General features: G+C 31.5%; 5 protein-coding genes and 1 long non-coding RNA gene across 7 annotated transcripts in view; all 6 read left to right on the forward strand.

Moving 5' to 3' along the window:
- The first annotated feature begins 201 nt into the window (after window positions 1–201).
- Window positions 202–1,749, forward strand: LOC136782044 (uncharacterized). The gene is made up of 7 exons (XM_066741193.1): window positions 202–345; window positions 406–525; window positions 646–763; window positions 832–1,099; window positions 1,181–1,306; window positions 1,472–1,577; window positions 1,642–1,749. Exons 1-7 carry the CDS (start codon window positions 202–204, stop codon window positions 1,747–1,749), a joined length of 990 nt encoding a protein of 329 aa, XP_066597290.1.
- Window positions 1,750–2,732: 983 nt separating this feature from the next.
- On the forward strand, window positions 2,733–4,399 carry LOC136782045 (uncharacterized). Its single transcript, XM_066741194.1, has 6 exons — window positions 2,733–2,876; window positions 2,951–3,070; window positions 3,145–3,262; window positions 3,339–3,603; window positions 4,072–4,194; window positions 4,252–4,399. The coding sequence occupies exons 1-6, from the start codon at window positions 2,733–2,735 to the stop codon at window positions 4,397–4,399; spliced, it is 918 nt and encodes a 305-aa protein (XP_066597291.1).
- A 224-nt stretch (window positions 4,400–4,623) lies between these two features.
- Window positions 4,624–5,205, forward strand: LOC136781996 (uncharacterized). Its single transcript, XR_010824046.1, has 3 exons — window positions 4,624–4,764; window positions 4,838–4,970; window positions 5,054–5,205. It is a non-coding gene; the product is annotated as an uncharacterized lncRNA (long non-coding RNA).
- A 754-nt stretch (window positions 5,206–5,959) lies between these two features.
- Window positions 5,960–7,796, forward strand: LOC136781993 (uncharacterized). Of its 2 annotated transcripts, XM_066741070.1 has the most exons (6): window positions 5,960–6,055; window positions 6,131–6,248; window positions 6,325–6,589; window positions 6,683–6,793; window positions 7,254–7,386; window positions 7,666–7,796. In XM_066741070.1, exons 1-6 carry the CDS (start codon window positions 6,023–6,025, stop codon window positions 7,714–7,716), a joined length of 711 nt encoding a protein of 236 aa, XP_066597167.1. In that variant the 5' UTR covers window positions 5,960–6,022; the 3' UTR covers window positions 7,717–7,796. The 2 variants fall into 2 exon arrangements, with proteins under 2 accessions (XP_066597167.1, XP_066597168.1); XM_066741071.1 differs by lacking the exon at window positions 6,683–6,793.
- A 770-nt stretch (window positions 7,797–8,566) lies between these two features.
- On the forward strand, window positions 8,567–10,618 carry LOC136782046 (uncharacterized). The gene is made up of 7 exons (XM_066741195.1): window positions 8,567–8,710; window positions 9,044–9,163; window positions 9,229–9,360; window positions 9,402–9,682; window positions 9,762–9,884; window positions 9,947–10,052; window positions 10,568–10,618. The coding sequence occupies exons 1-7, from the start codon at window positions 8,567–8,569 to the stop codon at window positions 10,616–10,618; spliced, it is 957 nt and encodes a 318-aa protein (XP_066597292.1).
- The window catches only part of LOC136781992 (adhesion G protein-coupled receptor E3-like), a 59,577-nt gene continuing 57,356 nt past the window's right edge, over window positions 10,485–12,705 (forward strand). Inside the window, exons 1-2 of the mRNA XM_066741069.1 lie at window positions 10,485–10,502; window positions 11,688–11,881. Coding sequence (XP_066597166.1) covers window positions 11,715–11,881 — 167 coding nt within the window. The 5' untranslated portion in view covers window positions 10,485–10,502; window positions 11,688–11,714. The remainder of the gene's footprint in view (window positions 10,503–11,687; window positions 11,882–12,705) is intronic.

Raw genomic sequence — 12,705 nt, forward strand, 5'->3', positions numbered from 1 at the left:
CTCAGCATCGATTATTCCCACGCTGTTTCTATAATAGATAATATTCTGAAAGAATTACCTTCGCGATAGTTCCTGAAAGAGGAAATAAAGAATTATTCGCTATTAATGAAGCTGAAAAATCCAGCAGAAATTCTGCTCGTGGTTTTTAAACGAAGTAGAGAAATCAAGCTATAGTCAGACATCTGTCAATCGTGGAGGAATATGGATTTTCCACAAAGCTCCTATTACAAATACAATAAAACTTTGTTGTGCTTGATTGGCCTGTGGCCTTATCAAGGTAGCTTCAAAAAAGCCATTCGTTATCACACTCTGAATATCATTTTGTTCACATCAATCTTGGTTCAGGTAAAGTATCTAAAACATTTTCAATATTTGACATTCTTAAAATCTCTAATCTTTTATCAGTCAAAAAAGATATTTAGAAGAGATGTTACTGTTCAAATAATATGTAAAGTACTGCCTTTTCTTGTTATTATCATTACACTGCTACTTTTCAAAACTTTAATGAACAATCAGAATGATAAAGTAAGTGGTACATTATTATAATGTTAAGCTTTATACCCGTGAAAAATTCTACTAGTAAACTTTATTTTCTAACAATTTTTGTTATTTATTAAATACATAATTGAATTACCAAATAAATAGTTTGAAGATTTGTGGCTAAGAATAAAAAAAGACTGGGCTATGGAAAGAATGGAGGAAGAAGTTAAAATTAAAAAAGCTTATGCAGAAGAAGGTCAATATTACACAAAAATTTTAATATGTAAGTATATTTCACAAAACTATAGATATATTAAATAAATATAGTTGATTATAATTATTAAAATTTAGACCTTGCTATCGTGGGACAAATATCACTTGCATCTGTCACCCCATTTGCATCGAATATTTTTGATCTACTCAAACCCCTGAATGAAAGTCGTGAGAGAATGCATTTGTTTGATGGTGATTATATCTTTATCGATGAAAAACAACATTTTAAAATTGTCACTTTTTATGGACAATTTGTATGCAGCTGTGGAGTACTTATTGGAATTTCCTTGCAATCAACTTTTATTCTGTTTTTGCAACATATTTATGGCATGTTTGCAGCCCTTGGGTAAAGAATTAGTATCATATTATATTAATTCGTGACCAACAATTTTATTTCAAGAAAATGATTGAAAATATTTTTACACAGATTTCGTTTGAAAAATGCACTATCTGAGGTCGTGACTGATACGTCAAATTCTGGCAAGATGTCTCGTGAGGAAAAACACTATCGTTCTATATTAGGCTGCATTAAATATCATCACTATGCTCTAGAGTTAGTACAGAAAAACACTTAGTTACTTAATTATTTTAATGTTAATTAAGTAATCAATGGACCGTAAACTTTCAAAAGAAAATTATCAAAATTTTTAGAGCTAACAGTAACTACAGAATTATTTATTCTTTTTTCATAACGTTCAATTACATTTCTCTGATCAAGATTCGCAGATATTATCGAGGATTACTACTCGTGGCCTTTCGTTGTAACACTAGGAGTTTCTCTGCTTATAATAATTCCCAATCTTATTCAATTGTCAAATTTTAAAGTAAGCTTAAATAATTAAAAAATATATTTGTAATTATAAGATTAAAATCAAAATTTTTATTTAGATATTGGCATTACTGGCTCTGGTAGTAGTTAGTATATTTTTGTTTCTAGTCAATTGTATGGGACAAAAATTGATAGATATGAGTGTAATAATTGCTGAAGAAACGTGAGTACGTCAAAAATTAATTTCAAGATGAAAATATTAAAATTTTTAATTTATCCAAAGATATTTCTCCGAATGGTACAACGCAACACCACGCATACAAAGATTATTATTGCATATCATTAGACGTTGTGATAAGCCATGCGTCATAAGTGCTTGCAAGCTTTTCATTTTATCCCTCGATTGTTTTCGCATGGTAAGGTAATTTACATAAAAAATTTTATTTTAAAAATATCAACATTTCTCTTTCTCTCTCTCTCTCTCTCTTAATCTCTTGCTTTCTCTGCACTGTAAAAAATCTTGTAAAATTACAACAAAAACCATGGGTAGTTTTACAACCCACGTTGTAGTTTTACAAATTTTTTTACAACTTATTTTTTCTATTCTTTCAAGATAATGCAATCTGGCTTCTCGTATTTCATGGTACTGAAACAAATCTCATAATCACACCATACTTACATAACAAGCTGTATTAATTTCATTAATACCAAAGATACGATTTATGCACCAATAAACTAATAAAAACTCAGACGAATCTCTTAATTAATCATCGTCGTAACGCGTTGAGCGAAGACTGAGCAAAACTTTCTCGAAATGCGCATGTGTTGCGAGACGATGGAGAGTTTTTAAATATTAATTTCCTCCTTGCTTATAGGAAGAAAAATAAAAGAATAGGAAATTTATACATCTAAGATGTTTATTTTTTATTTTAATATTTTCCCATCTATCTTGGCATTTATTCTTGTGAATATCTACCAGCGTCGCGATGGTTTCCACGAATTTCAGAGGAATAAACGTTGTGGAAAGTTTCTTTAATTATGGCCAATGTCAGGTTGAAGGGAGCTCATAAACGATGGAAGATAAATGAAATATGAAGATTGATTCGCGTTGTGTAAGAACAGAGGGGGTGGAGGGGGGAGGGGGGGGGGGGGGTGGACGATCAAGCAGAATCTTCAGGGAGCGTCAGTCGTTCGTGTGCCTTCGTGAAAAATGGATTTTCCTCAGGATCCTTACTACGCCCTTAATTTCAAACTTCTGTCATTGGTTGGTCAAGGCCTGTCTGGGAACGAGTCCCTTAATAAGTTTAGAAGAGCATTCGTAATATTCACCTTACTGTCATCCCTCTGGGCTCAGGTCTGTTTACATGACACAAATGATTTCATTTTAATTGATCTTTTAAAACATCGTAGCCTCTTAATTATTGGTAGTCTAGCGCTGTTATCAGAGAGGGCTTTGCCAAAGAAGCTATAATTGATATCATGCCACCCTTGACGGCTATAGCTGTAGAACTGATCATGGCCATCATCCTCTATCGCAAAGAGGATAAAGTGATTAATTTTTTTTTTTATTTGGTTTGGAAAAAATTATTATTATTTTTTATATTCGATTCTCGATCACACAGATTAATTATCTTTGGAGGAAAATAAAAGAGGACTGGGCTGGCGAGAGGGTTGACGAAGAAACGAGGATCAAGGAATCTTATGCTGAAATAGGAAAATTTTTGACCACTTTTATGACGGGTAATTATTATTTTTTTTTTAATTAGTAGTTTGTTTTTGGGAATAGTTATAAATAGTTTATATTTTTGCTCTTCAGTTGGCTTAGTGGCATTGTTGCCATTATTTATAGTACTGAGTACTTTTCTACCTAGTTTTCTTGATCTGGTGGCTCCGAAGGATCAGCCTCATGCCCGACAAATGCCATTTTTAGTGTATTATATATTGGACAATCAGGAACATTTTTATTACGTCATGCTGATCATTCACAGCTCTCTCATCGTTTGTTTTGTCTTTGGAATTGCAAATCAGGCTATGTTCTGCGTACATTTTATACATTCACTTGGAATGTTCGCTGTGTTGGGGTAAAGTCTCGTTTTTTTAATTATAGTAGGGCAGAAAATATTTTCTAGACTGATTTTACAGTGTTGATTCTGATTTAATTTGGGTCGTATATATAATTCTAATTTGTTGGTTAATATTGGCTATGCATTAATGAACAATTAAAAATTATAACTATATACTTTTGCTGATTTTAAGTAATTTTAATTAACGAAGGTAGGAGTTTGAATATAATTTTTTTACTGTGTTAGTATTTTACAATAGAATGAAAAACTAAATAGCTCCAGATACACTTTAATTTTCAGTGGTTTTTTAATTATTTTAAGTACATGGTCTGGTATATTTATACTTTAGAAGTTCTATAAGTGCTATTTGCAGCTGTGGACCAAATTACGTCAGAAATGAGAATATTCGTGATTCTTGAATTTGTCTATTAGTGTTATTAATTCAACAATTTAGTATTATATCTATTTTTTTAATTCCTCGTGAAGGTATCGCCTGCAGCATGCAATACCCTCGACTTTTGCCAAACCTAGAGACGAATCAAAGTCGATAAATGATATGTGCTACGATTCTATAGCTTCGTGCATCACTTTCCACAGAAAAAGTATAGAGTAAGTGATCCTGCGAATTTTCTGTACAAAAATATAAAAGATCCTTTTTTTTCGCAGATTCGTAGACACTCTGCAGAATGTTTATGCACCCTGCTTCGCGTTATCCTTAGCCTCGTCTATTTTATTATTAAGCCCAACGCTGGTTATGTTCAAGAACCTCAGGGTAATACAATTTAATCAATTGTTTTCCAAGTGCTGCAGCTGATCATGACAATTAAACGTTTATTAATAAAATTCAACCCCAATGAAGCATCAACGTAAAAACTGATTTATCTCGATAACTATAAAAAATATTAAATTCTTACCGAGGACCCATTAAAATGAAAATAAGAAAATGTTTCAAAATGTTTATAAGAAAAAAATTGATATATCTTATAATTATTGAGTTAAACGAGTTTTTACGTCTTATTATATCGCAGTGCAGATTTTAACACAAATCTCTGCTTATATTCATCAGGATCTGGACCTGAAAAGCCTTTATCAAGTGTTTGGACTAATTTTTTATTTATTTATGTTCAATTTTCTGGGCCAACAATTAATAGACATGAGCTCGTCTATAGCAGAAAAAGCGTGAGGAATTTTTTTAGAATTTTCTATTGAATAAAAAAAATAAGAGATTAAAAAAAAATCACGTGGTTTACAGATATTTCGGTGAGTGGTACAGGTGCTCGGCACGTGTGCAGAAGCTTTTTGTGCTAATTTTAAGACGCTGCGACAAGGCGTGCTCGATAAACGCTTTCAATTTCTACGACATGTCCCTTGATTGCTTCCGAATGGTAACTAACACCTTTCAAGCTTCAAAACTAACTTTTCAACTATTTTACGCGAGCTTACACCAAAAAATTCTGCCTCTTACAAGGTCTTACACGCTGGGATATCCTACTTCATGGTACTCAACGAAATCCGATAAAAATAATTTTCTTCTATTTTTATTTTAATTTTGTAGTCCAATCATATTGTATTACGAGAGGTCCTATATATATATATATATATATATTTATACATAATTAATCAAAAAATGCACAAAGAAATTATACTTATATATATAAATACATATATACAAAATATGAAAAACTTGACAGATTGGTGACAGTTTTTTAACTGGAAGAATATGTGCGAGTGCTCGGAGCTGTCTGATCAAACCTGGGTATTTTCCCTTGAACAGAGCATGCGCCAGATATATTACCTCAGGGTTTAATAATGGCAGGAAAATACAGCTGTCTTAATAATTAATTTATTTACACTCGTCTTTTCAGACAAGCAAAAATACTTTATTATAGCTATAGATGAGCTAGTTCAACGACAATTTACTAGGAAATTTATTTATCTCGATTTTTCTGAATTTTCTTCGCACACAGCAAAATATTTTATTTATTCACTTTCTCTGGCTTAATTGAAAACTCAGACATGCAAAATGATATTTTCACCGAGTAAGCGGAATTGTGGATAAATAATACATAAGGAGTCAAAGGGAGCGTGAAAATATTGAGCTTTGGTTAAACACTCGAAGCGTGAACGAGATTCCATCGAGAAAATGGATTTCCCTCAGAGCTCTTATTACAAGTGGAATAAAATTCTTCTATTCTTGGTTGGCCAATGGCCTTATCAGGGCCGAAACACGCGATTACTCGCTAGATTCGTGGTATTGTTTTATCTCACCGTTTCTATTACAACGCAGGTATTTCATATTTTTTTGAAAATTCTCATTCATACTATTTTATATATAATAATATTTGTTTAGACTGCTGGATTGATCAGGGAAAATTTCAACGTTGATATCTTGTTCGAAATTTTGCCAATTTTCTTGACAGTCGTGCTTGCTTTCGTCATGACATTCCTTATTTATAAACAGAACGACAAAGTGAGTGATTTATTTTATTTTTCTTATTAAAATAATTTAAAATTGTTTATAGTAAATTGATCCAACTTTACGTAGTTCGAAGAAATGTTCAGAAGAATTCGCGAGGATTGGGCAAGTGAAAAATATGACGAGGAGATGAAAATTAAAGAGTCTTATGCTCAAACAGGGACCGTGATCACTAAATATATTACACGTGAGATATTTACCATTTTTAAAATATTTTTTTAAATGGAAATTTTTTACTGGTAAAATAGAGATTTTTTTTTTAGTGACTGGCTGTGTATCTGGTTTTTTTTTCGTGTTTACCACGTGTTTTTTAACGAAGATTCTTGATTTGATTATACCACTGAACCAGAGTCGACCCTTAATTCTTCCCTTCAATGACGATTATTTTATAGACCAGGAAAAATATTATTATCTTATTTTGATTCATGCCAATTTGACAGTTTTAGTCATTATTACTTTTTTCGTGGCCAACGAGACAATCTTTTGTGTACACATTCATCACATATATGGAATGCTTGCTGTATTGGGGTAAGTTCCTGGAAGCTTATCTTTTTTTAACTCTTGCAATATAAATTAAAGATTAATTTAAAGCCACTGAGTTGGACCAACTTTAAATAACAGATATCGTCTTGAATTTATCATACCAAATCTAAAGCTAGACTCGAAAAACCAAACTAATCCCTATTACGATTCCATCAGTTGGTGCATTCAGTGTCATCAAGAAACTTTGGAGTTAGTATACGAAAATAAGTCTTAATCATTCTTATCAGATATAACTAACACAAAATTTAAAAGGTTTGGCGTAATGTTGAAAGCTTACTATTCGGCAAGTTTTTTCGTAGTAACTATCATTTTTTTACTTATTGCGAGCCCAACTATGGTACAGATTAGCAATGTGGACGTGAGTAATGAAATTGTAGTAAAAATAATAAAGTATAAAATTTGTATACAACAGGAGAATTTTGTTAAATTTGCAGTTAATACAAAGCAAAGACATTCTGCAATTTATATTGTATTTCACATCTCTGTTTTTGCATTCTTATTTGGGCCAAAAATTGTTGGATATGAGTACTGAGTTGGCTGAAAAAATGTGTGTCAATCGAATGGCATGAATTTTGTTTTATTAATATTTTTAGTAATAATAATAATTATATGCTAAAAATAATAAGTTTAATAATCGTGTTGCTTACAGTTATTTCAGCAATTGGCAAAACTTCTCTCCACGAACTCAAAGACTGTTGCTCCTCTTCATCAAACGTTGTGAAAGACCATGCTCCATTTCAGCGTTCAGTTTATATTTAATGTCTTTAAATAGCTTTCGTACGGTATGATTACAAGTTTCATGAATTTTACACATTTTTACCAAAACTTTAACTCGTGCATAGATGGAAATCTGTAGTTGATGTAGCAATTTATATTAAAGAAAGTACAAGCAAATCTTTATCTCATAACTTTCTGAAAAAAGGATAATAATTTTTTGTCCATTTATAATAATTTTGCTGCAATATAGTTTTATTCTATTTAGTTTTTATAAAATTAATTTTTATACAAATCTACACACATTTAATTATTTATATTCTTGTTTATTAATTTATTTTTTTAAGGTCACCCAAACGGGATTCTCCTACTTTATGGTTCTGAAACAATTGCGATAATATTTAACGTGTATAGTGAAACGTACTAAAGAGTGTACCAGAAGACACATTGCACAAGATTAATGAATTTTGCATTAATTACATGTACGTATGAAAATATCCAAATAAAACAAAATATCTTACAAATTTCATCACACTTTTCTGTAATTTAATTATAAGGATATATATAGGTTGTATTAATAATTTTATTGATTATTGAAGTAATTTTATTTTTTATATTGTTCAAGCGAATCCAAACATGTAAAAGAATAACGTTAACGTTTAATTTCATAGAATATTACATCTGGATTGCACTTCGCGAGCACTCTGTAACACACACACACACATACACGTATAATGAGAAAAAAATTGAAACTCAATTAGCAGCCAGAAAATTTCATTACTCATTCTGTTGCATGTCTGGATCTACCTTGGGATGTAATACCCATCGTTGTTAACACTCGACTTGCAACTGACTTTGCGCATGCCTGATTCAGCACACCACTGGTAAATTTCGTTCCATTAGCATTTCTCCAGCTGTGCATTATTTATCGAGTTACATGGCTGAGTGAGGAAAAATGAGGAGGAAAAATACACTTTTCTCCATCATTATTTTCAATTTCACAGAGAGGGCGTCAAGTCCAATTGTTATTTCACACAATTATTAAGCAGAGCTATATACCTACACCTTCCTATATTTTATAAAAAAAAATACTTGTACATTTAATTTATGACCCAGCGAGAGAAAGCACCAGAGACTTTGATAAAGCTTTGTGAAAATAATAAGAAACCATCGGACCTGATCATTTTTATTTTTCACTTGACAAGCGAAGCAATTATTTCGTTTCATGCCTCGCACATACTCGAGAGGATGGATTTTAAAGAGAGCTCTTATTACAAATTGAATAAAACTTTGCTGTGTTTGATTGGTCAATGGCCCTATCAGAAACGTAAGACCTATTTAACTCGTAGATTCGTCGTGATCCTTTATTGTTCTGTTTCCACTCTGATGCAGGTATAATAATTTTATAACTATGTATTGTTTACTTTAATTCGTTTCAGAGCATGAACGTTAAAATTTTTATTCATTTTAATAAATATATAAAAATATCGATTTATTTAATAGGATTTTTTTAAAAGTACTTGTTTGCTATTAATATTAAAAACTATTTTATGCACGAAATTGATGTATTTTACAGAGAACAATTTTTCTGTGTTTATATAGTTAGGAAGATAAATGAATTTATAAGTCCATGCTCTGGATGGAATCAAGGGAAACCGCCTGTGTATATGCTATTTATCATAGCACAATTTTATTAAAAATGAAATGAAAAATCCTTTTTCACAGTTATACGTATTGATCAAGAAAAATTTCGATTGGTTACTGATCTTTGCCATTTACCCACTTTTTATGATTGTCCTGAATTGTTTGACCTTGGCTATTATATTTTATAGAAGCATCGATAAGGTGAGCAATTAATGTCACTCACACGATTTATTTAGAGAATTTTATTTTATATAATTTGTGTTAAGTTAGAAGAATTATGGTTGTCGATAAAAGAGGACTGGGCACAGAATCGTGTCGAGGAAGAAAATAGGATTAAAGTATCTTATGCTGAATCTGGGGAAGCTGTGACTAGATATATGACTGGTTCGAATTTCTCAGTATTCTAATAATTTTTACTTAATCTAATATATTTTTATAGTTTTTGTTCCTTTCAGTTGCAATAACAATAATAGGGATGACTTTTGTAATACTTACATTTTTTATATCCAATATATTAGACATAGTAATGCCTACAAACGAAACACGAAAACGAGTGCATCCCTTCAGTGAGGAATATTTTTTCATCGATGAGAAATATTTCAATATTATTCTCATTCACAGCTATGCATCTGTGGCTATAATTTTAACTTTCGTTCTAGCCAATATCTCATTATTTTATATTCTCATGCAGCATATTTGTGGAATGTTTGCTGTATTAGGGTGAATTAATTTATTGCAAATTGAAGAATTAACAATTTATCTTAAAATAATTAAAATTTGGTTTATATTATATAAATAGATATCGTTTTCAACGTATGATAACCAGAAAGATTTCTAGGCAGGATTGTGATTTAAAATCGTTAGAAGAGATGTACAGCAGGTCCATCGTATCTTCAATCTTGTATCATCAAAGAGTAATCAAGTTAGTTAAAATACAGAAAGCTTAATTAATCATAATTTTTACTCGTTAAATTTTTATTAAAGGTTTGCTAAATTATTAGAGGCTTATTATTCCCCAGCATCTATGATGAATACAGCTGTATTTTTATTAACGATGAGTCCTTTGTTTGTTCAACTAAGCAATACAGAGGTACATATATATACATATAGTATTACGATGATCGTGTGTGATCTTAAGCTTCAATTATTTTTAACGAGATCGTTTTGAATCTGTCAAGAAATTTTAAAGCAAATTCGAAATGAGCTTTCAAGCGAGCTACTTTCTATTTTGTTCAGAATTTGCGAAGCAAGGATGCCCTCATTGCAGTAACTTTTACAGTCATTTTCTTCATACTGAATTACATGGGCCAAAGATTAATTGACATAAGTTCCAATTTGTGTGAAAAGGTGTAAGTATATTTTTCTTACCACTTAACAGTTACCTCTTACAGTAAAAAAATATTCCAGATATTCCAGTGATTGGTACAAACTATCTCCAACTTCTCGAAGACTCTTGTTACTAATTATCAGACGTTGCAACACGCCAGCAAGGATCTCAATTTTCAACATATATTCTTTCTCGTTCCAGTTTTTTCGAAGGGTAATTAAATATTATTATATAATTATCATAGTCGATTAAAAAATTAATTAAAAATTGTTCCAAAGATGATTCAAGCTGGATTCTCCTATTTTATGGTACTGAAACAAGCGAAATAATGTTAAAATATTTTTGTTGATAGTTTGAACGAAAATAAATAAATAAATCTTTATAATAGTAAGTATAAGAGACAATAAATGTACGATACGACGATGATAAGAATATTGGTTTAGTTTTACATTATTAATAAATCCTCGTCACGAATCGTCCATTAAGAATATTTGCAGAGAGTCAATAATCTGATTCTGGAGTGTATCGATATTTCATAAATTATTAACAGAGCGAATAATAGGATTAAGCATCTGCGCAAGCTGAATAATGAGATAATTTTCTGGGGTGGCTGAATTCCTACTGGAGAATCACTAATCCATTCACAGCAGGTACGCTGCTGCATATAATACATCCAACCATAAATCTCAATGGGTATTTTCATCTAAGCTGTTATGGCACCATGGCAGCAATCGTAAATCAAACTGTCAGAGTTCATTCCAGCCAATCGTTCGTTACTTCGTTTTGGGAAAACATCAGATTTTTGCAAGTAAGAAAATCCCTTACGAGACTCAAAGAAATTGTTTTCTTTTTTTTGCAAAGTGCAGCTATTCAGCGCATTATTATTATTTTGTATAAATAACACGATTGTGTTATTGTGCATTCGTGTAAATGGAAAATACACAATCACCCTGAGGATTAATGTACTTATCACGCATCTCTCGCACGATTTCAAAATTGCCTCGGGATACAATTAAGCAGGGCTCAAAGACCGATGGCACACCAAGTGTGCTTTATGTTGGGGACTTAACTATACGATGAGATATGACGAAGAGTTAATATATTGTATATAGTAGTGTGCAATTGTTCCATACTGTGGTCCAATATCAACGTGTATTGATTTAATTTAAAATGTTTGGGTGTGTTTAATAAAATATATCGATTACTGCGAGTATGGAATATATATTTTTTGGTTCGCTATATGCAAGATATAACGAAGAGTTAATTATTTGTTGTCAGATAACAATTTAATATTAACGTTTAGATCAATCACGTTTATTTGCTTAATTTTTATGATCGTTCTAACAAATTTCAGATTATTTAAACCTGTTCTTGACGAATGTTAATTATTTATTGCAGAAGGTGAAATTTTGCAAGATTGCAACGATGGAAACACTTTACAGTGGAGTGATTCACGGATTCGCACAGTCGAGCAAGGGAATTTCGACAGGATTTTCTGGATCCTTGGATCAGGATGGAGTTTTGAGCCTTATCGTTGTCCTTGGTGGAAGTCTCTCCCTGGTCGCACTGGTATTCGCCTTCATCACCTACAGGTAAACACACTGGTGCAACTTCATTAGCACGCGTCTGTTCGCTCCAATTAACCCTCACCCATACGAACCAAGAATTTGGAAATAGAATTTTCCTTTGTCAATTTTCACCAAAATTCCACTTCAATCTTTCTTCAAATTCTCCTCTACTGATTCGTTATACTCAACTTTCGAAATTTGTTTCTCTTTACTTAGTGTTAACTTGCAAGATGCAAGGCAAGTTTTCATTTGTGACAAACTTGTGTTACTGAAAATATGACAAATGAGTTACACGTGATTCTCACCTATAGTTTACGTTCTGAATTATTGCCTTCAGCTTGAATTGAAATTTGTAGAATTCCAGAAAGTCTGAAATTCTGGAGAACAGATGCTGGTAATTCGTGGTAAGAAAGTCGATGTCTGATATATAGGAAATAACTTTCTGATTTGTGCTTGGAAATTGGATGGAAATGGGAATCTGAGTGTAAAGATAGATTTCTTGAGAGTAATTAGGGATTTTGGTCAAGGATTAGAGAAACCGAGTTTGTAGTGGACTGAAAATTGATATTTAATTGGTTCTGAAGGAGAGAGAGAGAGAGAGAGAGAGAAAGAGTGAAACAGAAGATTTTTTAAGGTGAATAATAAATTCATTGGGTCTTTTTACTGAAGAATATTTATTAGTGTAAATTATTCACAGGAAATTTATGCAATGGAAAATTTCGTTTGGATGTTCTCACAATTATCTTATTCAATAGAGACAATATTTGAGCGAACCATGTTTTTATGCAGCACTTTTATCACTCATTACTCTTAAATATCTCCATTTAAATTAATGACAATAAAATTTT

The sequence above is a fragment of the Prorops nasuta genome, unplaced genomic scaffold (genome assembly GCF_024137725.1).
Source record: "Prorops nasuta isolate Cenicafe-Biocafe unplaced genomic scaffold, Cenicafe_Pnas_1.2 PNAS00025, whole genome shotgun sequence".
NCBI lineage: Eukaryota > Metazoa > Arthropoda > Insecta > Hymenoptera > Bethylidae > Prorops > Prorops nasuta.

Coding starts and splice junctions, on each gene's coding strand:
- LOC136782045 (XM_066741194.1), top strand. CDS start 2,733: ATGGATTTTCCTCAGGATCCTTACTACGCCCTTAATTTCAAACTTCTG. Junction 3,071..3,144: donor TCTATCGCAAAGAGGATAAA/GTGATTAATTTT, acceptor TCGATCACACAG/ATTAATTATCTTTGGAGGAA. Junction 3,263..3,338: donor TTTGACCACTTTTATGACGG/GTAATTATTATT, acceptor TTTGCTCTTCAG/TTGGCTTAGTGGCATTGTTG.
- LOC136781993 (XM_066741070.1), top strand. CDS start 6,023: ATGACATTCCTTATTTATAAACAGAACGACAAA. Junction 6,249..6,324: donor GATCACTAAATATATTACAC/GTGAGATATTTA, acceptor TTTTTTTTTTAG/TGACTGGCTGTGTATCTGGT. Junction 6,590..6,682: donor GGAATGCTTGCTGTATTGGG/GTAAGTTCCTGG, acceptor TTTAAATAACAG/ATATCGTCTTGAATTTATCA.
- LOC136782046 (XM_066741195.1), top strand. CDS start 8,567: ATGGATTTTAAAGAGAGCTCTTATTACAAATTGAATAAAACTTTGCTG. Junction 9,164..9,228: donor TTTATAGAAGCATCGATAAG/GTGAGCAATTAA, acceptor ATTTGTGTTAAG/TTAGAAGAATTATGGTTGTC. Junction 9,885..9,946: donor TATCATCAAAGAGTAATCAA/GTTAGTTAAAAT, acceptor TTTTTATTAAAG/GTTTGCTAAATTATTAGAGG.
- LOC136782044 (XM_066741193.1), top strand. CDS start 202: ATGGATTTTCCACAAAGCTCCTATTACAAATACAATAAAACTTTGTTG. Junction 346..405: donor TCACATCAATCTTGGTTCAG/GTAAAGTATCTA, acceptor ATCTTTTATCAG/TCAAAAAAGATATTTAGAAG. Junction 1,307..1,471: donor TATCATCACTATGCTCTAGA/GTTAGTACAGAA, acceptor TCTCTGATCAAG/ATTCGCAGATATTATCGAGG.